Consider the following 26,614-nt stretch of genomic DNA (forward strand, 5'->3'; position numbering starts at 1 on the left):
AAAGGTCCCTCTGGCCGGGGTATAGTACCTCTTATCACCTTTAGAGTGTGGCCGGCCGTAAACTGTTGACATGTGAGACAATTACTGATAAAATTTGACACATGCAAATTTAACTCGGGGCAGAACCAGTCTTCCCTAATTCGTGCTGCAATTACTTCCTTGCCTGTGTGGGCTGGATGATGTAGTTGGTTCAGGGCGGTGTTCAAAAGTGTCAATGGTATTACAACCTTTCCAGTGCCACCCTGGCGCCATAGTGCGTCGGTTGGTGACATTGTACACCCTCTTTTTACCCATGTTTCTTTTTCGGCCATTGGTGGAGCCGCTTGTAACTCCATAATCTGTGTGGCTGGGAGATGGGTGTACCCTTCTCTTATCAACATCTCCTTAGCCATTCCCCTCCCTCTCCCTCTCTGTGACTCTGGGGGGTTCCATATCTCACCAAAGTATGCAGCATACTTCGCATGTGCGTCCGCTGCTGCGTTTCCCTTCGAGACGTGGTCCTCACCATTGGTGTGTGCGGTGCATTTCACTAAAGCTAATTCTTGGGGGTCATTAATTACTTCAATTAGTTCAGCCAATAAGAGGGCATGTTGCACTGGAGTGCCATCAGCTCTCCTAAACCCTCTTCTTCTCCATTTCGACAGCCCTGAGTGGACAGTGGATGTAACATATGCGCTGTCGGAATATATGGTCACCCGTTTGTCAAAGCTTTCCTTCAACGCCAAGATCAGTGCGACCAGTTCAGCTGCTTGAGCGGAGTAATGCTGTGGTAATTGTACACATTTCATTGCCACATACACCGGTACCTCCATCATTTTTACCACCGCAGCCCCAGTTCTCCTCACACCATCCCTCTGATCGATAGTTGATGACCCATCAATAAATAACAGCTCACCCCCCTCTAGTGCGTTTTCCTCAACTTTTCTAGTACATGAGTACATTTCAGTTATTTGTGTACAGTCATGGGCATAATCTCCCTCCTCAATTACTTCTGCTAGGAACCTTGCAGGGTTGACCGTGCTGCATCTAACAATTGATAGTTCGGCTCTGGATAGAATGATCTCATAACCTGATGCTCTTTGCGTGGTTAGGGTGGATTTAGGTTTATTTAATATCGCAAAAAGTGCATGTTCCACAAATAGTGTAGTCGGGCACCCCATGGTGATTGCTGATGCTTTTTCCACCGCAAAAGCAGCTGCGGCGAGACCTTGTTCGCAGGGGAAGTGGCCTAACATTACAGGATCTAAGTGGCCACTGTAAAATGCTACTGGTTTTTAGCCCATGCTTGTTTTTTGAGCCAACACTGCTTTCATTACTGCTGAGTCGCAATGTGAAAATATAAAAAATTGTCGCTCATAGTCTGGGGATGCCAGTACCGGAGCAGTTGATATCGCATCTTTTAATTCATCAAAAGCTTCTTTCATTTCCATCGTCCACCCCAGTTTTTTCTCCCCTTTATTAGCTTCCCGTAACGCCTCAAGCAGGGGTCCTATGTACGAACTGTAATCAAATACCAAAGCTCTACAGTAGTTGCAGAGCCCCAGGAACAGCTGCAGTTCCCTTACAGTTTGTGGCATTGGAGTGGTCGAAATAGCTTGTGCTCATTGTGGTGCGATCTTTCTTCCATGTTGGGATATAAGCTGACCAATGTAAAGTACCTGTTCTTGACAGTACTGTATCTTTTCCATGTCTACCTTGTAACCTTTGTCAGCCAATATTGTCAACATCTTTAAGGAGTCCTCTCTGCATGTTTTTTCGTTTTTACTGCAAATTATTATGTCATCTACATACTGCAACACCGTGCTTTCTACTTCAATGTTACCCAAATCCATCTGTATCACTCTATTGAAAATTGAAGGTGATTCACAATACCCTTGTGGCAATCTGGTGTGTTTCCACTTAGTGTTTCTGTAAGTGAAGCTCGTCAGATCTTGTGAGTCTGGGTGTAATGGTATTGAGAAAAAAGCTTTTTTTTTAAGGTCGATCACTGTAAATCGTGATGCTTCTGCTGGAATGCCACACAAGAATGTGGCCGGGTTTGCAGCTACGGGATATTCCGCTTCTACTATGTTGTTCAAGGGCCTGAGATCCTGTATAAAGCGCCAAGACACCCCTTTAGCCTTGCGCACTGGGTACACAGCCGTATTACATGGTGATTCTGAGGGGACCAATATACCATTATTTATAAGGGCCGTTTTGGTTTCATATATGCCCTCATCTGCCTCTTTTGATAGTGGGTACTGTTTTACTCTGGGGAGTATTGCACCTTTTTTCAATTTTATTTTTACTCCCCCTATACTTTTTATGCAGCCCACGTCATAGGGGCCAGTAGTCCACAATGATTTGGGTACTTTTGACATATCGTCCTTAAAGAAAGGGACCGGGGTGCATGCGGGTGCCTCAAGTGCCATTGCAATTTTCTGTGCTACTTGTTTGTAGGCCATATTTCCACACTCATCATAAACACCATTTCACCTTCCTCCTTCTCATCTGAAAACAGCTCCTCATCTGACACCTGGGTGAGCCTACATCCTTCTGCTAATGCTATCACGGCCCTCCATGCTCTTCCTTCTCTGTCTTGGGCATGTACAGCAATATAATCAGCTGTTGCAATAATGCTCTCAATATCCATTGAAACCACCTTCCCTTCTGGTTCATTAACAGGTGTTTCTGGTCTGAACAGATAGGCTGCTGGCCTTCTCCATATTTTCCCTTCTATCCCTGGCATCCATGCAATTGCCATGTCCGTTCCATACTGGAAGAGTTCACCATCTACTGGCTCCACCCTAATCGCTGTCTGTCCACAGTATGCTTGCATAATCTGTCGTGCCGTGAGCATGTTAATCCCCGGAGTAGAGCAAATTATGCCGTCCTCAGTAAAGGAGATCGTCATATTCAACCTGTTCATTAAATCTCTCCCCAGTATATTTACTGGTGAGGCACTATAATATAAAAGTGGAACTGACAGATCGTAATCTCCAATAGATAAGGGAATGTAATCTCCAATAGATAAGGGAATGTTATCAGTAAAGGGAACCAACCCTCTAGCCCCAGAGAATCCTTGGGTGTTCATGGCCTCGCCTGACATCTTAAATTTACCTTCCTTTATGCAAGACCGGGTCGCCCCGGTGTCAACAAGGAATGATAATTTTTTGTCACCTATCGTTACCTCTATGCGTGGTTCCTCCGCACTATTAGGTGTTACTGACAGGATGGGACACACCAAGGCCGTCTGTGGGCTGTCCTATTGGGGGTACAACGACTGGCCATTTCCGGTATAAGGGTTGTGTCCCAAAACCGTCACCCTACCCAGTTGTGTTTGTGGTGTTTGGGGTTGTTGCGTCATCGCTACCTGTTGTTGTGGCAGTGTTTGGGGCTGTTGTTGTGTTAATTGTTGTTGTTGTTCATTTCCTTGTCGCAACATTTGCTGTTGTGGTATGCCCTGCTGTACCTGTGAGGGCCTTGATTGTCCCTGGTCACTCCATGATGGTGTTCCTGGTCTAACTCTACACGTGCGTGACATGTGCCCCAATAGTCCACAGCTCCAACACACCGGTGGTTCCCTATTCTGCCATGGAAAGCTCCCTGTGTTGTCCTGGTATACTGGTTGCCCTGTGGGGTAGGAATTTCTAAGTCCTCCCACCTGCGGTTGGGTGCCATATCCGTACCCTCTCCCTCTCATAATTCCTCCTCTCCCCCTGTTATAATTATAATAACCAGCTCCGGCCATTGTATGCCCTCCCCCCATGTTGGTCGTGTATGATTGGATTGGTGGCACCTGTTGTGTTATAGCCAGTGAAGGTGGCATTTGAGAGGAATCTTGTGCAACCACTACTTGTGTGGGGTTTTGGGTCATTGTTGTAGGTGTAGTTATTAGTGCCCCTTCCATTGTGTATTTAGTAAGCTTTTTCTGTACTAATTTAGCCTCTTCCGTTTTCCTGTCCTCTTCCTTTTGTTTCATTTTTCCTTGCCATGTCCTACAATGATGCACTATATTTGTATTTCAGTTATATCAGTTGTATTTTGGGCCATGGTTTTGCTTCCATTCCCACTACTTTCTTTAGTGGTTTCTGAACACCTTCTGGGAACCCTTGTACCAGTATATGGTAAAATATTGCTGGTGTTTTATCCCATTGTTCTCTAGTTTCCATGCGCCACTTCTCTTGGATTTCCTGGATATAATCAACAGGATCTTCGTTCTCACGCATCTTGCGGGAGGTAATTGCTCCTATATCTGATGTGTCTGGGTACTGTACCCTCAGTGCCTGCCATAGTGCATGTCTGCAGTTTGCGAACGGGGCCCCATCGTGCGATGTATTTGTTATTGTTACCCCATAAAATCCCGCTCTCTTCCAGATGTCATCCGCTCTATCCCCTAATATTGATATTAAAAGGCCCTTTACATCTCCTACTGCCAGCTTCTGTCCTGCGGTGTGTTTTTCCATTTCATATATCCATTTACCCGCACCTCCACTTAATGATGGGAGCCTACATTTTATATTTTCTTTATCGGTATGCTTCCAAGGAACATACTGTGGTCTAACCCCACCTCTCTCCAAAAGTGGCATTAAATTATGTCTCGTTTCACCCTTTGTGTTCCATAATATTGAGTCCTCACACCCTTCCTCCTCTTCCCTTTCTTCCACATTTTCACTTTCGTTTGTATTTCCCCTGCCCATACCTCTTTCTTCTCCATCTTTTCCCCTTCTTCCATCTTTCTCTGTATTTAATGTGGGCATGTGTATACCTCTTTCCTGCCTGCGACTAGGGAGGTCTCTAAGCCGCCATGTATAGGGTGTCAGTTCGTCGGTGAAGGGAGCTAGTTTTATTTTGCGTAACGAACGTGAGTGGGTTGAGCATGTAGGGTGCGATAGGGGAGGGCGTGATGGGCGGGATGGGGATGGGGATGTTGCGGCCTCATGTGCCTGTCTTTCCTCTATTCCTTGCTTTCCCTCCTCACTTCTCTCCATCTCATCCTTTCTCCTACTGATCCATGGTGAGTCTAGGTTGGTCCGGGTGATGTATAGTTTATCTAAGCTTTCCCTTTCACTGTTTCTTCCTTCATTTTCCGCTCCCTCTTCCTCACTACAAAAGCTAGTCATAAACGGCACCCCCCACTCGGTCTTTTTCCCCTTGATCGTTACTGTTTGTAAATCTATTAGGTCCAGTTCTCCTCTTTCTCCTTTATCAACCACTCCCCTTTGTGCTGATGTTGTTGCTACTTCTGTGTCATCATATACATCCCCCCATGCTCCACTCTCCCTTCCCCTATCTCCTCTTTCTCCTTCATACCTTTCCTCCATTTCCTTACTATTTTCCTCCCTTTTCCTTTTCAATTCCTCCATCACTTCACTTCTCATCTGTTCTAATATTCTTTCATCCTCTTTCTTCCTTTCCCATTTCGCCCTTTCTTTTTCTACTATACTCTCCATCACCCTCCCTTCTTCGTATTTCTTAGTTGATTCTGATAGTAACCTCCTCCTCCATATTGCCATTTCTTTTTCTTTTTCTTCTTCTTCCCTTTTCTTTTCCCGCAGTACTACTCTTGATACCCTTTCTGCTGCTGCTTTTACCCTGTCAGCTTCACTCCTTTGCTCCTCAGTTCGTTCCCTTATTTTTTCCAATTCGTTCTTACCTTCTTTCCTTTTCCTCGCTCTCTCTCTCTCCTCCCTCTCAAGCTGCTTGATCAATTCATTCTGTTCATCCCTTAATTTTGCTAATCGTTCCTCCAAAATCTCTTCTTTTTGTCTTAACAGCTCTTCCCCCCTCAATTCACTCTCCCTGGCATTATCCTCGTCTGTTTTCTTTACTACCTCCTTCTCTTCTCCTGTTAATGAACCTCGTAATTTTAATAATATCTGTGCAGCTACCCATTCATCATTTCCTATTTCCACAGTCTGGTCTTCTCCAGTCCTCCCCTCCCCTGCTGGCATTTTCCTATGAGCCACATATGGTGGAGGGCTGTATGCCGGGTTCGAGTATCCCTCAGCTGCCCTTAACTGTCCTCTTTCTATTTCTCCCAATTCTCTTAAAGGGTACAACCCCCCTCCCTCTGTTTTTACTCCCGTTGCTAGGGGTATATCATTGCTCGGTTCCTTTTTAATTTCATCTGCTTTTTTATTCTTTTCTCCTCCCTCACCTCTGTTTCCTGTGTTCTTTGGGTCCTCATTCCCCTGTTTCACATCCTCTCCTTCCTCCTTAATCTCTGTTTCTTCTGGTATTTCCCCCATAGTGAATATTCCATTTGGTCCTGGTCAGGACCCCTGGAACATCCTCCATAAATTAAACACCTCCACGTGGTTTGCCAACTTCTTCCCTTTATATGTATTGTGCAGATGATTTAATAGTGAATGTTGGGCATATGGATCGAAGCTACCGTTAGGCGGCCACGGTGTTAACATTTTGTTATCCGTCCCCTGGGTCCATTCTGAGCTATACTTAATCAGTTTCTCCCTATGGGGTGGCAGTGTTGTGCATATGTATTGTAGTGGCGTGGTGAGGGTGTTCCCCCACCCTCCCGATCCTGTTCCGTATGACATAGTAGCGCTCCACTTGCTACCCTTCCCTAATCTGGTATCAGTTTATCCCACTAGTAGTTTACAATATACAGCCTTATATCGTTACCTGGCCCCGTAAATTTGGGGACTTACGATAGTCCGCTTAAGGAAAATTATAAAAATATAGTATGTTACATTTGTAGATTTTCCTCTGCCTTTCTTCCTTTATACAACACCCTTACGGCCCCCTGCGGCCGAGGCGTACGTAGCCCCCTGCGGCTGCGTACCCCTTATTACGTTCTTATACAGTCGTCCTGTTTTCACGTGCTCCTCCCCCTTCTACACTTGCCGTGGCCGGCGTTCTCCGTGCGCAGCCACGTTCCCCGTTTCGCCTTTCCTTGATCAACTCGTTTACCGTTTCTCTCCGTTTCCACTCCCTTACCACAGTTCTCTTCCCCACCACTCTCAAAACGAAGATGCCTCGTGCTTGCGATATCCTATGAAAACCCTACTGGTGACGTCACCGATCTCTTAGAGCTACTGGTAAGTTCTTCATATATTCTTTAAATCCAAAACACACCTGCAATCTACCCCCGTTAACCCCACAGCTGTCTTCCTGTCACTCCTGGAACAAGGTAATCAAATCAATAATATAATCGGACTGCGCACGCTGCGTCGCCTCGCGTGTGATACGCCCCTCGACAGGAGGGCTTACCCAGCCAATTATCTTCCGTATTGGGCAACTAACCAGCTACCGCCTACAGGGAAACGTCATCTACCTATCGAGTGTCTTGCTCGAACAATAGGAATCCTCATCTACTCATTGATCAATAAATGCCAAATCGTAGGAAACCACACACACACACACACCCTTACACGTAGTCGCGACCTAGGTCAATCAGTGTCTACGAGCGGCCGCACGTGATGTTTTCGTGCTCCGCCCCCTTCTCTCGCGTGACGTAGCCAACTGCTCTCGCGCTTGTTCAACTACCATTCATTCTATTTCTAACACTAAATTCTCAAACCTTCGCCGTTCACCTGTGCAACACCTCCCGCCTCCCGTATTTAATTCCTCCCCCCTCCCTCACAATTTCACATTGTTAGTTGTGCATGGCATGCTCACCAAGTTCTCTTGATGCGGGGTCACTCGACTGCGCGCACCCCTCCGAGCGACTCGTCACCTCCCCTCGTCTGGACCACGTCTGGACACTCGCCAACCGCGGGCGGGATACTTCTCAACCGGCTCCCGAGGGCCAATATCCGGATTGCGCTGTCCGGTCTTCTCGCAGCTCCGCGATGGTCCTGTAGTCCTCAGAAGGGGGCGACGGCAGAGGGGGCCGCGCCGCCGGGCCTCCTCGCAACTGGAGTGCCTGGAAAAGTAAAAAATAAAAATGCCGATCTTAAACAGATCTCAGCAGTGCCTCCAACTTGTCGGGGGGGAAATTCTGCCAGGGTCGGCCGGGCCGTCCGCAGACCTCCGGGCAGGGAGGCCCCAACTCCTCCCGTATATCCCAAAAGAGATAGAGTATGAGACACACACAAGAAGCAAGGTGACTCTGCTGTTTATTAAACACAAACGGCAGGGATGGGTCAAGGATCATACGCGTCTGTCCTGACACACACACAATCGTGGGGCTCGCAGGCCCTTTTTACTGTAGTATGACGCGCTACTTGCATCACTTTAGAAAGTTAACAAAAAAACCTATCGCCACTCTTAATTGGTTGCTCGAGTGGTAGGGTTAGTATAGCATACGTATAGAGAATAATATGAGTGGACAAGGGTTAGTCAGGTGATATATCTGGGTTGTCCCTACAATTAGATACATGAGAATTGTTACATGAAGACTCCTAATGATTGGTTAATGTTAATGGCGTCAGTGATAAGAGCCCCATGTTCTGATTGGTGCGCCCGTGAGCTTCCCAGCCTGGGACCATCGCTGTTCCCAGCTCTCGGTGTACCTGCAATTTGCAACAATGTTTCACTATGGGTACATGCAGACAATGTGAAGACTTATTCATGAGCTGGACGGCCGACTACTCCCACTGTCGCAGATGTCCATTGATCCTTTCAAGTGTATCTGCCTGTGTCTTGTAACGAGGGATCCAGACGCCTCCTTCCTCCTGGGCTTGGCATCTTGTCAGGTTCGGCTTGGTCACGTGAGGTGGGACCGTGTTTGAGGCAGAATTCTGCACAATTAATATTGTTTTTCCACTGTGTGCCTGGTTTAATTTGCAGGTGCGACTTTAATGTTGGTGCACGGCGTGCGAGGTTGCAACATCGTGCCCTTGATGGTCTGCTTTTGGAATGTGGGTTTGCAACATTACGACCTTGGCTGTCTGCTTTCGCCAGGCTCATTCTGCAGGATCAGCAACCTGACTCTTGTTCTGTTAACGTCCACAGGAGCTCTTGCTTGCGGCCTACTTAGGCCTGGTGTATAGGTGGAACCGTTTGGTGCACAGGCGCTTTAGGTTATAGTCTCATATTGTCTTATGACCAGTATCTTGTCTTCGTTATAATTCTCATTATGGCACCTAGGTTTAGAATAAGCGTAAGCAAGCTCTTTAGATGAGTTCATGGTGCGTCTTGCGTTTCTGCATTTTGAGAGCCTATGTGGAAAATAATAAAGATGCACGTCCGTGAGTATGTCTGTCGCCTACGTCATAGCACTGAGTATATTCTTTGTGTAGATTGGTGCGGGAGGGTCCAGTGTGTATATTGGCACAGGTGTGATATCCGTTGGCTAGGTCGTCATGGCATCTCTAACGACGTATAGGTTTTAGTCTAGTTGATCCATGCCGCAGGCATCGGCATGGGCAGGGCGGGCTGCTGGGCAGGCAGATGGACACATCCTTATGTTCCTGTACCAGTGTATCTGGTCGTCTGGTAGATGGGCAAACTCTTCTCGTGGCGGGTGCTTGGGCCGTGAACCTTTAGGCCAGGCGCGAGAGGGGGAAGATGGGAGCCTGTTTTTCCATTTTCCCACTTCAGTTCCCACACAGAATACTTGGCGTTCTTGTGATAAGGTGTGATGACACTCCTTATTGCCTTAATCTGTTTTAAGGGGTCCTTAAGCAAGACCCTTTTTGCCTTATTGGTTCGGGTAACGCTGGTCTATTCATCCTCTGACTCAGAGGCACTGCTCCCAGAGGTGCCTGCCTGATCTCCCAGGTTTTCCCAGATTCTGCGAGCCTGGGAATGGCTGGCAGAATGTGGGGACCTGGTCTCTTGTGTCCTGGGACGCTCAGAGGAGTCTTAGATTCCTCCTTGCTGCCAGGATTTGATGGGTACCCCCCCCCCCACTGACCTAACTGGGCAGAGGTTTTCAGGATGCCCTTAGTGGGCCTACTCTCCTGGGGTTCCCCACTAAATTGCACTGTACTTGGGTGCCCATACCCGGATGCCTGCCCATCCATTCCTGGGAGGTACTGGCCTATGAGCCCCATACTTCTGACTGGATAGTAATCTGCCATCCCCGTGGCCCTGGGCTCATGTGCACCAGGGGACATGGGGGTGGCAGAGTCCAGGGGCTGGGAGAGATGGAGGCCTCTGGTACTAGGGCTCCTGAGGTTATGCTCAGGTGTTTCCCTTTCCCAGCGAACCTCATCTCTATCAGCCCCTGCTCCCTGTTGCCATGCAGGAGCCTGAGCTTTCTGTTCCTCAATCAAGGCCTTACTAGACTATCAGTCTCTCTTGCATGGCTACCTGTCGCTGGAGCCTATCATTGTGCTGACAGAGAGCCTCATTTTCCCTCTGTGCTTCTTGGTTGGTCCTGGAGTACTGGGCCAGTCTTTGCTGCAGGAGGGTTACCCCCTGATTCCCGTCCCTACTGGCCTGTTCATTCCTTGCCAGAGCATCTTCCACCCTCCTGGTGTGCTCTAACAAGTTTTGATGCTCTTTTTGGAGGTCACCCAGTCCCTGGAGGGCCAGGTGATGTTCTTCCAGCTTCCCTTTTAAGTGACAGACTTCCTGGCCTAAGGTATCCCTTTCCTGAGCAAGAGCCTGCCTCTGTGCCACCAGGTCGTCCCTCTGTCTTTGAAGGGCACCAGCTTTCTGGCGCTCTTCCTCAAATTCTGCCTGGGTGTTCAGGTCTTTCAGAAATAATATATTGCTCTCTGCCTTCACACTATCTAGGTGGCTTTGCAGGGTGACTACCTGCTCTGCGCATGCCCTATTGAAATCCAGTTGTTGCTCCAGCTTTTTCTGGCTCTGCAGTAGGGATTCCAAACCTTCTTGATACTCCTTCTGCAAGGCCAGAATTCTGGTATCTTGGTCTGCCTTTTCCTGTTGCAGGTTACCCATATGCTCTTTGATGTTAATTAGATACTGCCTACTTTCGTTTTCTGACTCCTGGCTCCTCTGCAGCCTGTGCTCAGAAGAGTCCAGATCAGATTGGGCCTTCTCTAATGCCAACAGTTGCCTACTTGCCACATCTTGGCCTTGAGCACATTTGTCTTGTATGGCTCCCATAGGTAAATATAAATATGCTGCTACCCTGGCAATCTTGTTGTGCTCATCCTTGGCCTTAGGGGCCATATATAGTTCACTCAGGGCCACATGTAAGGGACCCTGATCTCTCAAGTTATCTAACCCAGTTGCGGTGACCTGTTGTGTGATCGCCTGCAACCACACATTCTGGTCCTGCTCAGTCCACTCACCTCTCACAAATAGCTTATGTAAAAGGTGCTCTCTAGCTATCTTGATGTCTACCAATGTCGTCATTCTGGAAATTGATTTCCTTCCTGACTTACAGAAGTTTATTATTTTATTTTGCAAAACAGACCGTTTCCTGAGAGCGTTCCCTTTTGAGGGGTGCTTTTACAGTGTAACACAGCGTAGTAGCCCAACAGGATTTATGTATCCTGTCAGTTAGCACACTGTATTAAGCTGCACAAGTGGTAGATCTAATCCAGAAGTCCCGGCTACCGAGCCCCCAATCTGTAAGTGACTTCAATCCAGCACTCCAACTAAGTCAATGCTTAGGATGGGATGCCCAATGGAAGCCCTTATTTATATATTTTTATGTCAAAGCTCTTTAAATCTGGATGATGAACCCTTATATAACACTCCTCTCTTTGGATCTCCCCGACCTCACTGAGCCAAGAAGTAGGTTTGTTTTGAATTGAACAATATATATATATATCACACTTTTATGAATAAAATAATATCTGAGTAGCACACTTATGAATATGAACGTTAATCAGCAATGGATAATATTACAGTCTCAACAATTTCTTTAATCAGTAAGGAGTAGGAATAGGAAGGATAAGGTAGCAGAGAATACTTTTATGGTTCAAGGAAATGCAATGATGGGAAAAATGCAACACAGAAATAAAGTTGATATGATTTCAATCAAAAGATAGTATAAACACTTTTTCCCCTGTGACTACTCACTTCCCCCACTATGCAATAGGAAGAGATGGAAATGAACGTACACAGGTTTCAAGAATACACTCAATAATGCAGTTCAATTCCAGTTCCCCCAGCAAGCTTAGAGAGAACAGGTATGATTTTAAAACACAGGTCAAAAATGCCTTTGAATGTGATTGCAATGGATGGGAAAATCTGCTAAAATTATTTTAATTCACTAAAGGATATTCAGCACTAGTGAGAATTACTTTGGATTGGTACAGGTCAACACTAGCAATAATTCATGAATGATTATCAGATTGAAAACGAAATTCAGGAGTGGAACGCAAGAAACAGCTATTTTGACAGAAAATGAAAGTGAGCCAAATTGCAATTCGCTGCAACTTTTCCGCGTGTGTGAATCGCGATTACGGAAAAACTATAAGGAAAGCCTAGGATCTTAGCTTTAAAATGACATTTACATTTCGGTTCTAGGATGTGCAGATCAAAAGTTAGAGGTTTTTGTGAAGGTAGATTTTTGGAAATTAAGTCAAGATTTCAGATATGACAGATTGCGCTTTAAAGATTTACCAACAAGGACAGGCATATACTAAGGAGCTATGAAGAAGCAAGACACTCAACGGGCAGCCACCAGAACCGCAGCGCCACCGCTCTGATCTCTTTCCGTCAAAACACCTGTCCCTCTTCAGAAAATATCAGCGCAAAGATGATTATTGCTTCAATTACCAAGAATTATGTGGAGGAGTGAAGAATATAGGATAGACAAAAGAGGTTTTATGAGGCAGTTCTGGACAGGCTGAGATGGTTTGAATAAGATTACTTTAAACTATGAGATTGGTTATGTACAGTTCTAGACTAGATACTCACTCCTAGGCTTAAGAATGAAGTGGGCCCGTCACAGATCTGGTCAAGGGTTTGGACTGCACTCGCCACCGGACAGGTCTCAGGCACTGGGTTCTGCTCACAGCATGGCCTCTGATCTGCTCGGTCTCTGACGGGTTCTGGGTTACAGCACTGCTCTCTCTGGGTCTGGATCTTGGTTCTAGCACAGGGTTCTTAGCTAGAAGCAACACAGCTCAGCCAGACTGTTGAATGGTTTGGTTCAGCCCCTTGGAAGTTTAGGGGTTAGAATCAGGTTTGCAAAAGATTCTGAAGCCTGCTGAAAAGGGTTCAGCTTGTGGGTTAGGCCTCTCTGCTCAAGGTTCTAGAGTTTGGGTTCTAGAGTTTGGTTCTGGAGCTGTCTGGAGTCTGGATCTATCTGGAGTCTGGAGTATAAGTTCTGGAGTCTGGAGTCCTGCAGGGTGCTTCGCCAAGAAATTGGATGAAGAGTGGAAAAAAGTGTCTTTCTGGGTCTCAGCTGTCCCTATTTATGTGTTTCCAAAGTGGGTGGGGAGGCTGACCCTCTATGCCCGACCCTCTAAGGATCCTGATAGGTCAGAGAATTCCCTGTCCCCTGATTTGAGACAAGAGCAGTGTGCCATATGTTTCAGAATGATGCTGTGTTTTATGGCTTAACTGAAATCCCTCCCCTTTGCTTTTACATAGAAAATCTATTTTTCTCAAAAAACATATTTCCCAGATACACAAGTTGTTCTTAATACATATACACATCACAGATTAATTAAGGCATGTCTCTGTTCAAGTCCCATGTTCCTATGAGCTTGGGTTCAGAAATGACCACGTATTCACGCTTTTGGTGGGTTTCCCAATATTGGTTCTGCACCAAATTTTACACAGGCATACACACTCCATCTGAGCACATCTCTGTAATTTCTTATGTTCATAGCACAAACACTGCAGCTGCAATATTAATACATTCCGGGGTTTAGTCTCAGAACATCACACAGCGTCCAGCTTAGTCTTAAATCGTGAGGGAATTTTTCATTTTAAGAACCTCAAAGTTTCCCATTGTTGTCAGCTTGGTACAATTAGTTATAAGCATTTTTATAAAACATAAATTTGCTTTCAATTCAATTCACACAATGGTTTGTCTCCACCTCCAGGGTCCGGGCTGACTCAGAGGTCACATGTCCTGTCTTCCTGCCAGAGCAGTTGTTGTCAATTACACCCGAATTTAGCATATTCTATTCAGTTGAAAGACTCTATTGTCTCTTTCTCCTGCCAGCAGAGAAAATCCCCTCCCCATCTGATTACCATGTCCATACGACATCCTCCCGTTTGGTGGGAAGGCCCAAGATGTGAAGGGTTCTCAGGGGAAGCAAGCCTTTTGGAGTTTTAACTGCATCAGGTTACTTATCAATTGCAACATAGTTCCTTGTAAAATAAATACATTTATACATTGAAAATAAGCAACATATCTTTAAATCCAGTCTTTTTCCACATTAAATCAATGTGTGGCACTCTATATGGCATTTTGATGGAACTCTCTTCTTTGGCATATTTAACTTCTGAAACACAGCCATCCTGTCAGAATTATAAATCGCCAGCACCTGACAGAGGCGAGTAACGGTACTACACCCATTTTGACAGCTGTCTTTCCATCAAGTATCTTTAAAATAGGATTTTGTTCTGATAGCATATGATTATTGCTGATATTGTATTGATGTGGATTCTTGCAGTAGAGTAATGTGGAACACCCAACAAGAAGGTTGGATCTTTTTGGTCGATTTGTGAGCCATGATTTTAACACATTTTTGACAATCAAGAAAACGGATTCCCAAACAGTTCTGTGTTTCTTTTGGCAATCAGCATTGCTTTTTCCAAATGGTTTCAGGCTGCTTTGTGGGTAGCCCAATTGTGGTTTTAGGCAGTGATCTCCTGTGCTCACTAAGATAGGCAAAAGTGGATGGTGGCCTATTTTTCAGGTTTTCACTGCGCACTTTCTGGTGATTTCTGGCGAGCAGAATGCTTTCCGGCGGCCATTATGATGTTTCTGCTGCCAGCAATGCACAGTGATGTTGCATGGCTTGGATGAGTGGGTTGATACATCCCACACCTAATGACCAGGTCTATGGCAGGTATAGGTTTCCACCCCGTATCATCCTAGACCTGGTCAGGGAGTGGGAAGATGACCTTACATCACCCACCCTGTGCTCCCAAGCATTGAGCCCCTTGGAGAAGGTGCTCAATGTCCTGCATTTTTTGGCAACTGGGTCATTTCAGCGGACAACTGCCATAGTGGTGGGGATCTCACAGGCCACGCAGTCACGCTGCCTACACCAGGTGTTGGCAATCATCACTGCGCGCCCCTCAGAATACATGTACCCCTCCCGCGGCAGCGAAAACACATGTAAAACTCCCCACGCACCCCTCAGAATACATGTACCCCACTCAGCTAAGGCCTATCGTGTGTGATACTTCACACGCACCCCCCAAATACACGCAGGCACCCCATCCACCCTGGGCATGCCCCACAGGCAGCCCACGGCACAGGGGGGGTTCTTTTTCTATGCTATTTACCTGGAGTGAGCGGGTTACGTGTATTCAGAGGGGTGCGTGGGGCGTTTTACACGTGTTTTCGCTGCCGCGGGAGGGGTACGTGTATTCTGGGGCGTGCACGGGAAGTTTTACACGCGTTTTCGTGGTTGGGGGGCTGTATGCTGGTCCACTGGCCTTTGCGCCATGTACTGGATTTGTGCGCTGGTCATGGCGCACTGGGCAGGGTTGGGGGCATAACTGGTGCTGCTGCAGGGTTGCTGCGCCACTCTGCGCCACGGCTGCTTATGGATGTTGAAATCCATGAATACGCTGTGCGCTGAAATGGGTTTTGGCGCACGCGGCTGGCGCAGACTGCCGCAGGCGCACACTGTGCGCCAGCCGCATGCGCCACTTGTGCTCCGAATTCTATGAATTACCTCCTTAATGTTCCAATGACCTTCAGTGCCGTGGTTCATTTAGTATGTTTTTGTGGGGGATAAAGGGGTCACCTGCACTGTTATTTTAGCTTGTGGCTATAACTTAACATGATTGCATTTACAAACAGCTGTTCGGAACTTGCAAACGGTGATTATTGAGCGGAACATTTTTTAAAAGGATATTCCTTCTGGTATGAGATTAAGCAGAGCATGGCATAAGCATTGGCGTCTAGAATTGGAATTTTGCTTGTTGAAAAAACTGACATTTGTACGTTAGATCTTTTTGACCTCATTATAGGTGTACGTTTTCGCCTTTGCCCCTTTTGACCTACTTAGTGTCGCTCTTCAAGTTCATGTGAGTAGGTCGAAAGGGTGTTGCTGGGGTGTCATCCGTATCCTTAACAATGGAGGCGGGGGACAACAATTGCTCCGGCCCCCAATTTCAATGAACTATCAAAACGGGGGCCCAAGCAGTTTTAATGTGGGCAGTCTGCCCACGAACAAAACGTTTGCAGGCAGATCGTATACATCCATTGAGGACACATTGGAAAGCATAGACGTGAAGATTAAAAGGAATTAGAAGGGGAGCTTAGGAGCCAATGAACGGATCATCTCTGTGAAACAAAATGGGAAGAATATGATGGTGATGAGGATTTCGTTACTTGATGAGTCCCACAACGAAAGTGGTTGGCGATATGTTTCTGCACATTCCAAAACTGGAGAGGAGTGAGAATGCAAGTAGAACTGCAAATATCAGAGTGCTTGCCAGCGTAAGTGGACTCCCAACTGGCTTTGGGGGATATTTTGTGTCATTTTCAATTAAACAGCGTCTGTCACCTACCTAGTCACTTTTAAGGAAATTAGATATCCTGACGTGATGGAATAGCGAATGTCCATGACATAGATCCAGTTTTAAGGAAGGGTGTAGAGTAGGAAGGAGTTGATATTGGACCCTCTACTTCTGCTTAATACAGATTTGAGCTCATAAACAGTCTATAAAACCAGACGCTATAGGAGAATCGACGTTGCAGGGGAGACAATACAAAAGTAGATACCTAATTTTGGGACAGAGTTTCAGCAGTCTACGTAAGGTGCAATGGAAGCTGCGCTGCTCCTGGCCTAAATTTTGATGTCGGTGCTGGGGGATGGCTCCATGCATGACGCTCTCCTGTAATGTGGTTGGGTGGAAGTGTTTTTTTGTATTTGGGGTGAAATTGCATTTTTATGGAGGCTGTTTGGTGTATTTCAGTTGTGTCACTGATTCACAAAAAACCTCAACTAAAATGCCTGAATTACAATCTGGTCTTTTTTGTTTTATGGTGCACAATTTTCTCCAGCAGAGGTATACTGACCTGGGTGATAGGTTTTGTTGGGAGCTTTGATATATTCCTGTTCCCAGCTTCACTGAACCTGTATACTCTCTGGGAGTGTAAAGTCAGATGTTCTTTTCAGCCCTGACGAAATGGTAGTCAGGAGAGACATTTTGGAGGGTGATTGTGGTCTACTGGGAATCTGATCCCATTGGCGTCTATGATTGAAATATGGCTTGTTGGGAAGCTGTGAATGAATCCTCAAAAAAGGAGGGCGAGGCATGCACCTCTGTGCAGAGCTGAAATCTGACTTTTTGGTGCCACCTTATGCCCTACTGGGAGGATAAACGGCGCATCCACCGTGGAAAGGGATCTCACCTCACTGTCTGATACAAATCAGTTTATTAATATTAGGGAATTGATTGGTAGCTTTGGGAAGCAACAGGGCACTACACTATTCAAAGGGGAAGGACACCATCAGGGAAGCAGAGATACAAGGGAGCTGGGAGATAATTACGCCTGAGGAGAAAGCTGGCAATTAGACAGCCAGGGGAACACAAGGAAGCGAGGGGTCAGACAGATTGCACCGTTTCAAATTAGGGAAGGAATGGAGGGTGTGTGGGCCCAGGTGCTGGAAGGAGCCCTTTAAAGAGGAGGGTCTTGAGCTCCTTCCTGTAATGTAGAAGTGAGGGTGTGAGTCTGGTGTTGAGGGGTGCGGAGATTCCAGAGTCTGCAGATAAGTCAATACATGCTTTGACAAAACATAAATAACGTTTCATGATATTGTATGGTGCTCTGCTGAGGCTGTGAGTCTGTTGCGTGGTTGTTGTTGACAACGAAGTTCCTAACTGATCAATTGAACCTGTAATCCTTTGTCTTCCCTGTAGCACATACAGTTTGTGCGCTCCGCACTGCACAACTTGCATAGCATCTTCACCTTCTTTAGGGAATATACTGATCATGTGCAATAACCAAAGTTGAAGTGCATATTGACAAGTGCAAGAGCCACATTGTTTGAGACAATAGTTCACAGGGTTAAGCACTTGTTTCAGAGATTTGTATTCAAATGTCAAATCACAGCACCAAATCCCAGCAAGGCTGCCTCGGCCTTTCCTCACTGGCAGCTTGATTAACGTGATTATATCCATTTTAATTGATAGTGATTTATTGTGCTACAAAAAAAGTGCACGTGCTGGAACAACTAGTTATAAAAACCTACTTTAGCATCACTGTGGTGCAGGTCTAGTTCTCAGTCAGGGCAAATGAGTGATTTAAAACCTGGGCAACAGAGGCCAGCATGGCAATACATTATTTTCCAGACACAATGAAAAGCATAATGTGTTAGTCAGGAGATGCGGTTAGGTAGCCAAACTGGAGACAGTTGAACCAAAGTTTTGAGGCTCAGTACCTGGCCTGGCCACAAGGTGATTCTATTATCCTGGACATATCATGATATCACACTGCATAGTGCTGTGCTGTCTTCATTGAAAAGGTTTGCCTTCTTACATTCATTCCCAATAACCCATTCCGAACAAAAATAGCAGCATGCAGGCGAGTTCTCACTTGTCTTATTACTAAGAGAGAAAGTAAATAACAGATCGACCTTTTATATCTTTCCATTGGCCATCGAGATAGGAAACTAAAATGCAAACTGTTGAAGAAACCAATAGAAAGAGACTCACTGCTTGATTACAAAACCTTCCTCCCCAGACCATTAAGGGACAGCTTACCCGGGGACAATATCTGCATGATGTTGCAATTATAGATCACTGCAGGACTATCAAGATAATGCAGCAGCCCATGGCAAGTAAATAATGTATATATTGCCTTCTAACTCCATGTGGCATAAAATACATTGGTCAAACATCACATGTGGCAAGTAGATATTTTGTGTGAACACTGAGAGCAGATTTTTTTAAATATTTTATTGCAGCTCTAGTACAGCATTGCATAAAGGTGCATAAAACAAAAAAGGATCTCCTCTGGTGGATCATGAATCCAGTACGCATGAGACATGGAAACCTGGAACAAGCCCTCATATACAAGGAACAGCAATGGATCTACGGGATGAAGACTAATCTGACAGGCCTCAATGGGCAGTTGTAATGGCTACTGTCATTTCTTGAAGTTACATAACTGATCATCACCTCTGTATGTCTCATTTCTGTACTAATACTACCAAAAAGTATCACATTATGGCTTACCAATGAGACCAGTATGTGTACCTTAACTACATGTGGGAAATGCTGTGCCTGGATAATTGTAAGCAAGTGACAATGAAAGTGCATGAAATTGCATCCCAGCATTCTGTGTGGTCTTTGTTTAAATTAATTGGCCATCCATAATTGAGAACATATTTGTAATAGTCTGGTGGCCGGGGCCTCGATGTATAGTTGCTGTAAGATGACCGGGGCTCCTAACATCATCCAAAGAAAACGACCAAGATTGTTACCACGCACATATGATGTCATGACATTTAATTAAGTCAGTACATGCTGGCATCATATTAATAACTAGAATCCCCAAAATGGCAGCCACCATATGCATTGTCATTTGGCCTGAACTTTTATGCCTACCTCGAGCAAGTATCAACATTCCTACAATCTGCCCAAACCAATTGGTGAGCATTATATTCAACTCGCTATTTAGAATTGGTTTCACATCTCAGGAGTATAGCTCGGGGGCAACGTGCTCACCTTGGCAGCAAGATGACATGGAGCAACAGAGGGTCGATCCCCGGGTCCGAGCTTAGAAACCTCTGGGTATTAAACGCATTATAAATAACCTATCATATCATAATGTGTTGCCATTGGATGATTGACTGTTTACATCTTCTTTAGGTCAACTTTACCTGAACATCACCTATACCTCCCAACCATTGTGCATTAAATGATATGCCTGTTGGACATTAAAAACTATTAAGGACACCTTTATCTTTAGTCAATATTACATTACGTTTGTCTCAATCTAAATTAATGTGCTCAGCCGCTCCAAAGACTTTGGATACATTAGTACATTTTCTATACTCTCTTAGATAATTAATTTCCACCAAAACTGCCATTTGTTTATTGAGTTATTAATTCAGATGTTTAAACCTTAAGTGTATATGCAGAACACACAGAATTAATTTCAGTCGGCTTTACATATGTTCAGATGTACAAAACATTACAATGGGCAAAATAATATAATATTGTTTACATTGTCTAATTATACAAAGAGGCTGTGGCCTAATTCACGCAAGCGTTTTACAATCATGCAATCCAATTGAAAAACGATCTGTGAATCGGGCCATAAAATCCATAAACCCCGAAATAGATCACAAACAAATCAAGTTTAGTTTGTCCAGATATCTAACCACATCTAAAACAAGGGATATCTGTTTCCCCGAAAACAATCTGGAGCAGAAATGTCCTGTTGAAGCAAACATTCAATTATGAACTAAGCGATCAAAGTGCAAAGTGGGGCAGGCAAGCCGCAAATATTTGCATGTTTCTATTTCACTGGAGATGTTGCAATATCTACAGACAAGTGTATCCTTAACATATTTTCCTGGAAAACCCAATATTTCTCGGGTTGGTAGCAAATTATGCCTACATTTCTTAAAATGAGATCCCTAGATGACTTTTCCAAATAGGGGTCAACAACTCCCAATATTTTATGTTCCTGTGCTATATTCAGCCAGAGTTTCTTTCTGAACACAAGAGCAAGTTTCACACCAGTCCCTCTGCCAAAGTGATGTGATGTTTTAACCTGAATAGGATTCTGTACAAGTGTGGCAGGAGTTGTTTCTAAGATCGTCAGCCATTGAAAGTATTTGTCCATATAACTGTTATTAATTCCCTTTGTAGGCATCAGACTCATGTTGTGGATCTTGAAACAGGGAGTTTGGGGGGAAGGCATCAAGAAACTTCCTGCATTGTGGGGATTAATTCCACAAGACGCGCGCCTTTAGGTACAGTGGACTTAACGCGTAACACAGAAATTGGACATTAATTTGGTAATGTTTAGACTTTTCACCATAAAAGGACCTCGATGGTGCTTAAATCGACATCATCAACCTGGTGAAAAAAACTCCAGCCTGTATGCTAATGTTGGAAAAATCTTTGATCATAGGTATTACAGAAAACTTTCCATATTTTCTATTATTTCTTTACATCTGGGTGCTCATTAGTATAGCAATTGCAAATTATGAAGAGAAGTATTCCAAAATGAAACTTCTACCTGGCCGCCCACTATACTTTTTCCGCTATGAGTCCACTCATCCAAATATCATCTTTAGGTAATTTGTGCTCCACTCCTTTTTTTCTACCAGAGGCCATTATATGTTACCTAATTATTTTAATAGGACAATCTTTGGTCTTGTTTGACCTTTTGAATCTGTAGGTAACAGAGCAGCATTGCAGCCATCATATAACTCTTTAACATTGATTGGGACATGACAACCAATTGTACACACTGTTTGATGGCATCACTCTATTGGTCAAGTTTCAATGTGTAAGTAGGATATCACTTTTCTTTTCTTTAAAGGTCATTTATTATGCACCTATACATTCAGATCATGCAAGTGCAGGTTATTTATAATGCGCATTGTTTCAAGCGTGGATCCTGGATTCAAACCTGTGCTGCTCAGCATGGTCTTGCTTCCAAGACCCAGGCCTTGCCACAGAGCTATCCTCCCTCTCACAGGGAGGATTGCATGCTAGCAACCTTACAACTCGACCTAAAACTGTTGCAGACATATTGTCTATCACTGTGATGACCTCTACCAAGTAAACTAAAGAATGGCCAAATGCCATTAGATTTCATCAATTTTCTTTAAAGTTATTTTTATACAGGGCTCTTGCTTGTTCTTTTTTTGCTTTTCAATCTTACATTATGGTTAAATGTGTTATTTTTATGAGCAATAATTTCATATTGCTTCTTTATCTGCAAACCCTGCTGCATAGATTAAACACTATATAGTTTGCTGTGAAGCTTTGGCCTGTTCATAATGTTCACCGATTGGATTACAACCAAATGCCACAGGGCTCTGGCGAGCTTATTTTCAAATCCACTTTCAAAAGAGTTGCTTTTTGTAGAATTTCAATGTTTTATCAAGGAAAACAATTTGCAAATCTGTGTCAAATTATGACTATGGGCAGGTGCCCTTATAACACAATTTCTTAGTTGGGTGTATTTAAATCTTTAAAATCTTTAAAATAAATCAGTAAAAACGACAGTAAAAACTACATGAGATTTTCTTCGCTCACAGCAATTGGGATTCTGGTATTTATAGAATTCCAATTATAATGCAGAAAACTACAATCATCCTCCTTATGCATAGCATTTTCTAAAATGGGTTTTGTTATATGTCATGTTGTTTATTGATTTGGTTTGATTTCTAAGTAAAGTCTACAAACTGTATTTTTGTATTGAGTTTTAGTTTTTTTTTAAATTACACAATCATCTAACATATTTACATTCATATACGAAGAAAGATGAGGAACATGAATTCATCACAGTTCTTGAACGTCACACATTCACAAATAATTGCACCTTGATGTGTGTGTGACATGGACTGGGAAACAATGTGGTGTTATGCCAAAATTGCATGCTGAGCTCCAATCCCAGCTTCAACACTTAACCAAAGTGCAATATCCTGGGTCGCTCATATAATCTCATAGCGCCTAACCTGGCAAAACTGTCCAGACTTCCAAGGTATGCTATCCAAAAAAAAAAATATTTGGGATTGAACTGGATATGGTGTTGCTTCTTCCATAATAGCGGCTATTCATGCATTGCAGAGCACAAAGTCATGTTCTTCCTGGCTCGCTTGGCCTCTTGAAATCTCAGGCTATATGTGTAGTACCATCCAATCCATACGTGAGTCTATTCCTCGTTGCTTCCAGTGTATCTCCAGTATCCAAGCGTGAGCCCTTGCAACTTCCGAGGTGCTGCACACCTGGGCTGCGTATCTAAGCTGGGGTATGTGCATCTTGCTCAGATTGCTACTCATATTGCTATTCAACTATGTCGGGCATCTCTATTACAGCCTGTGAATGCCCCTTGTGGCAGCTATTGTTAAAATGTGCTTTGTACTTACACACTCCCACACCTCCCCCCATCATCGTTGACTACTGATGCTGTCCTTAAAATGTCACTTTTTATTATTCTGATTCCAACACAGGGAGACAGTGGACTTCCAGGGAGTCCCTGTGCTGATCTTGGTTGCTGCCAGGGCAGCATATCGAGCTATGGGCTGTGAACGGAAGGAAGGTGGGGGAACACAATGGATTAGAACCCTTAATGTCTCCCGTTTGGTGGGTGGGGCAGCGTTGCCTGCTGCCTGTGACTCTTTAAAATGGCCGTGTCGGAGCGCCACCGCATTCCAGGAATCCATACAGTGGGGGGTGGGAGAAGAATAAACCACTGAGTGCCTCTGCAGAAACTCTCGTAAAACTGCTCCCTCTGAAAAACAAATCCACTGCGCTACGCCAAATCCATTACTGCGCGCGCTCGCTCGCGTTCCCCGGGAACTGCCCACACTGATCTCACCCATGCGGGGTGTGGGGAGTGTGGGCTGCAGGACAATGCGTGCTGTCACATAACTGCTTGTTGAGAGCACGACGGCGGACACATAACGGTCGTCACCTAGTTGCGAACATCCTTGGTAATCGGAAACGGAGCACAGCACATCCGTGCGTCGGTCGGGAAGTGGCAGGAGCACTTCGAGCACACACCTGTTACGATGCTCCAAATTCCCAAGCCTCTGGGCTCGTTTCTGCAGAGCAAACCCATCTATCCACCACGGAGGGATACAGTGCCAACTCTTAGGGTATCAGCGAACACATCATTCCTTCGCCATCAAAGGTGAATCGCGCCTCCTGATAATGGGCCAAGGGGTGGGAGAAGCACTGGTCGCGCTCATTCTTTGTGAAGAAAATGACTTAGGCACACACGTTTGGCAGCCAGAAATGAGGCCAATCTACTGGAAACCCGTGCAGCCTGCACACGTTAACATAGCGTTTCTGCGGAGCCCCGTTTTGCAGGATGGAGCCCAATCTGGGTGAGTGATGGGCACGGGCGTCCGCTTGGCTAAATATGCAGCTCTCAGAGTGCGAGAACAGACAAGTAACTGGAGTAATCCCAAACACGCAGACCTACGTGTGCGGGCGTTTGTGTATGGGTTTATAAGGATGGGCGAGCAGGAACGGACTCTGTGTGTGGCACTGGACAGCGCACAGGTTATTTCCACCCCAGCGTCACCGCATTCCAATGCATGGCCTCGCCGGTGTATACCACTCCTGTGCGACTGCCCTGACACTCCTATACTTCTACCACAAGTTGCTCAAACCGAAATATATCACCACACAACTAGCACGAGCAACTTCCCAACGGCCGCAGTTCACCACAAAGCGGCGGCTGCCCGCGCAGCAGGTTGCATAAAACACATGTTGCGCTTCACAACCACTCTCCAGAACGGCCACACTCCCACGGTTCGCCACTTCAGAGTAGATTCTTCGGTCCCCACCCATGCTGCCATCACCTCTGCGGCTGCTACACCTCACCGAATGACTACCACGCCCCAGTGGCCACCACAAGCCTGCGCCCCAGTTTTGATACAGAATATATTATCTGTTCGCCGCCACAGTTCGGTGAGTTCCACAGGTTGTATATGCCGCATTGCGCGGTTCAATGCAACACCTGGTTCGCTGCCACTCTATCTAAAGTGTGCACCACAGGTTGCACTTGCACGAACCCCGTTGGCACTCACCTCAAAGAGCTGGGGGATTTCCCTCCTAGCGAGGTACTCCTTGGCGTCGTTGGTATTCATCACTTCGACTTGCAGGGGACACTTCTGCCGCTAATTCTGCTCGCGTTGCTCCTTGCGGGGCCGATTCCCGTCTTCTGGGAATGAGAGCGCAGCCTGTGAGGGGCAGGTCCTCGCGGGGCCGCTGCGCAGGTGAGCGGCCGCCCAATTCCGAGGCAAGCCTGTAAGCCGGAGCCAGCCTCGTCCCTCCCTCCCGGCGCTGTTCAATGAACGGCGCGTGAGCGTATTTCCAGCCTGCAGCGATACTCTGCGATATTCCTGACAGGACAAGCTCAGCTGCCTGGTCCCATTGGACAACGCAGGGCGGGCTCCGATTGGCGGAAGGAGCTGCCAGTTCCGCATAGCTAATACACTGAGATTCATTCTATACAGCACCGTGTTGCTGCCCCCGATTCTGCAACATTCACACTCATCACGGGCGAGAGGCTGCTGTAAAACAGGGTTAAAAGCTACATATTTCAAGCATGAAAACATGTATTGGTGTTTCTTTGTACTCAAGTTACAACGCGTTCCTAGACTGGAAGGCTGCTACAGAAATGTAGCAAGACCCGCTCTGTCAAGGTCGGAAGAGAGCGAGGCATTGAGGATTACACAGCTGACCAGATATAATAGCACTGTCTGATAATTAAAAAAAAAAAAGCGCATCTCTGATGAACAGCCGCCGTGCTGTGTGAGGCGACCTGTCGGTGACGCGTTCTTGGAGGAGTTTTGAAAAGACGCGCTCTCACTGACTGCACGGTTATCGGTATCCCCAAAGTTTAGTCACCCGCTTACCGGCGCCTTGTGATTCGTGGCTAATCTTTAAAAAGAGCGAAGGACACAAAAAAACAACACCGGAGTAGCCACTACGGTCCAAGCAATGCATCCAACAACACATGCCCCTCACATTACACAGCCGAACCAGCTGCCGCGTCACACGCTCGGCGTCAGCCGCTTCACACTTCACTGCTCTTGCTCCCCTATCTTAAAATGTCACTCGCATTGACAGGCAGCCTTCGGCGGTCACTCGTTGCACGCGCCAGCGTGACCATTCGATCTATTTGGACACCCACCCACTGCCGTCCCTTGCGTCAATCAAGCATCGCATAAGTAGAGCCCAGCAAGCATCACATAAGTAGAGCTCAGCAAGCATCGCATAGAGTGCCCTTAGCCTGTAGACACAGCGCAATCGAACACTCAAGGGACATGGCACTCATCAGGCATCACAACCTGCATGCGGAGTGGCGTGAGCAGCCCCAACCGCGTCGGTTATACTTGCATTGCAGACTCACACAATGCATATGACGTGTGGCCAACAGCATCATTTAGTATGAGGTCAACATTTTTTAAATGGTTTGTGTTCGTGTCTCTTGAAAAATAAGCCAGCCATTAAATGATCTCCGAGCAGCCCATTCATTTCAATTTTTAACATACCGTGATCGGTCACCTGAATTCCCCATTGCACCAGGTCTGCTGCTTCGCCCACTGCCCTAGGCGAGCGAGACCCGGTCAGGACATGGGTATTTCCAATAGCCTCGATTAGGAGAAGCAATTCAGTTCAATGCACATGTTTGTTTGCTATCTAGATAACAAGACTATGGCAGCACATTTAGAAAAATAAACGAACACTAAAAAGAAAAGACAAACACGTTGAACAAAACAGTCTCACAATGAATCGAATGGACACACATACTGAGTATTGTAAGCAAAGGAGTTACAAATATACAATAGGTCCAACTTCACAAAGGACCCACTACATGTATTTAAGCTTAAGAGGAAGCTTCACCAACACATCTAGGAATAACAACTCCCCCAACTATAGAGCCATTGAGCCA

The 26,614-nt window shown here is 45.6% G+C and overlaps 1 protein-coding gene across 1 annotated transcript in view; it reads right to left on the reverse strand.

Moving 5' to 3' along the window:
• Positions 1-25,031, reverse strand: part of AK5 (adenylate kinase 5) — a 3,278,219-nt gene extending 3,253,188 nt beyond the window's left edge. The window contains exon 1 of the mRNA XM_069641673.1: positions 24,744-25,031. Within this exon, the coding sequence (XP_069497774.1) occupies positions 24,744-24,803 (60 nt within the window). The 5' untranslated portion in view covers positions 24,804-25,031. The remainder of the gene's footprint in view (positions 1-24,743) is intronic.
• Between the last annotated feature and the right edge of the window lie 1,583 nt (positions 25,032-26,614).

The sequence above is a fragment of the Ambystoma mexicanum genome, chromosome 1q, assembly GCF_040938575.1.
Source record: "Ambystoma mexicanum isolate Mex_15411 chromosome 1q, UKY_AmexF1_1, whole genome shotgun sequence".
Classification (NCBI taxonomy): domain Eukaryota; kingdom Metazoa; phylum Chordata; class Amphibia; order Caudata; family Ambystomatidae; genus Ambystoma; species Ambystoma mexicanum.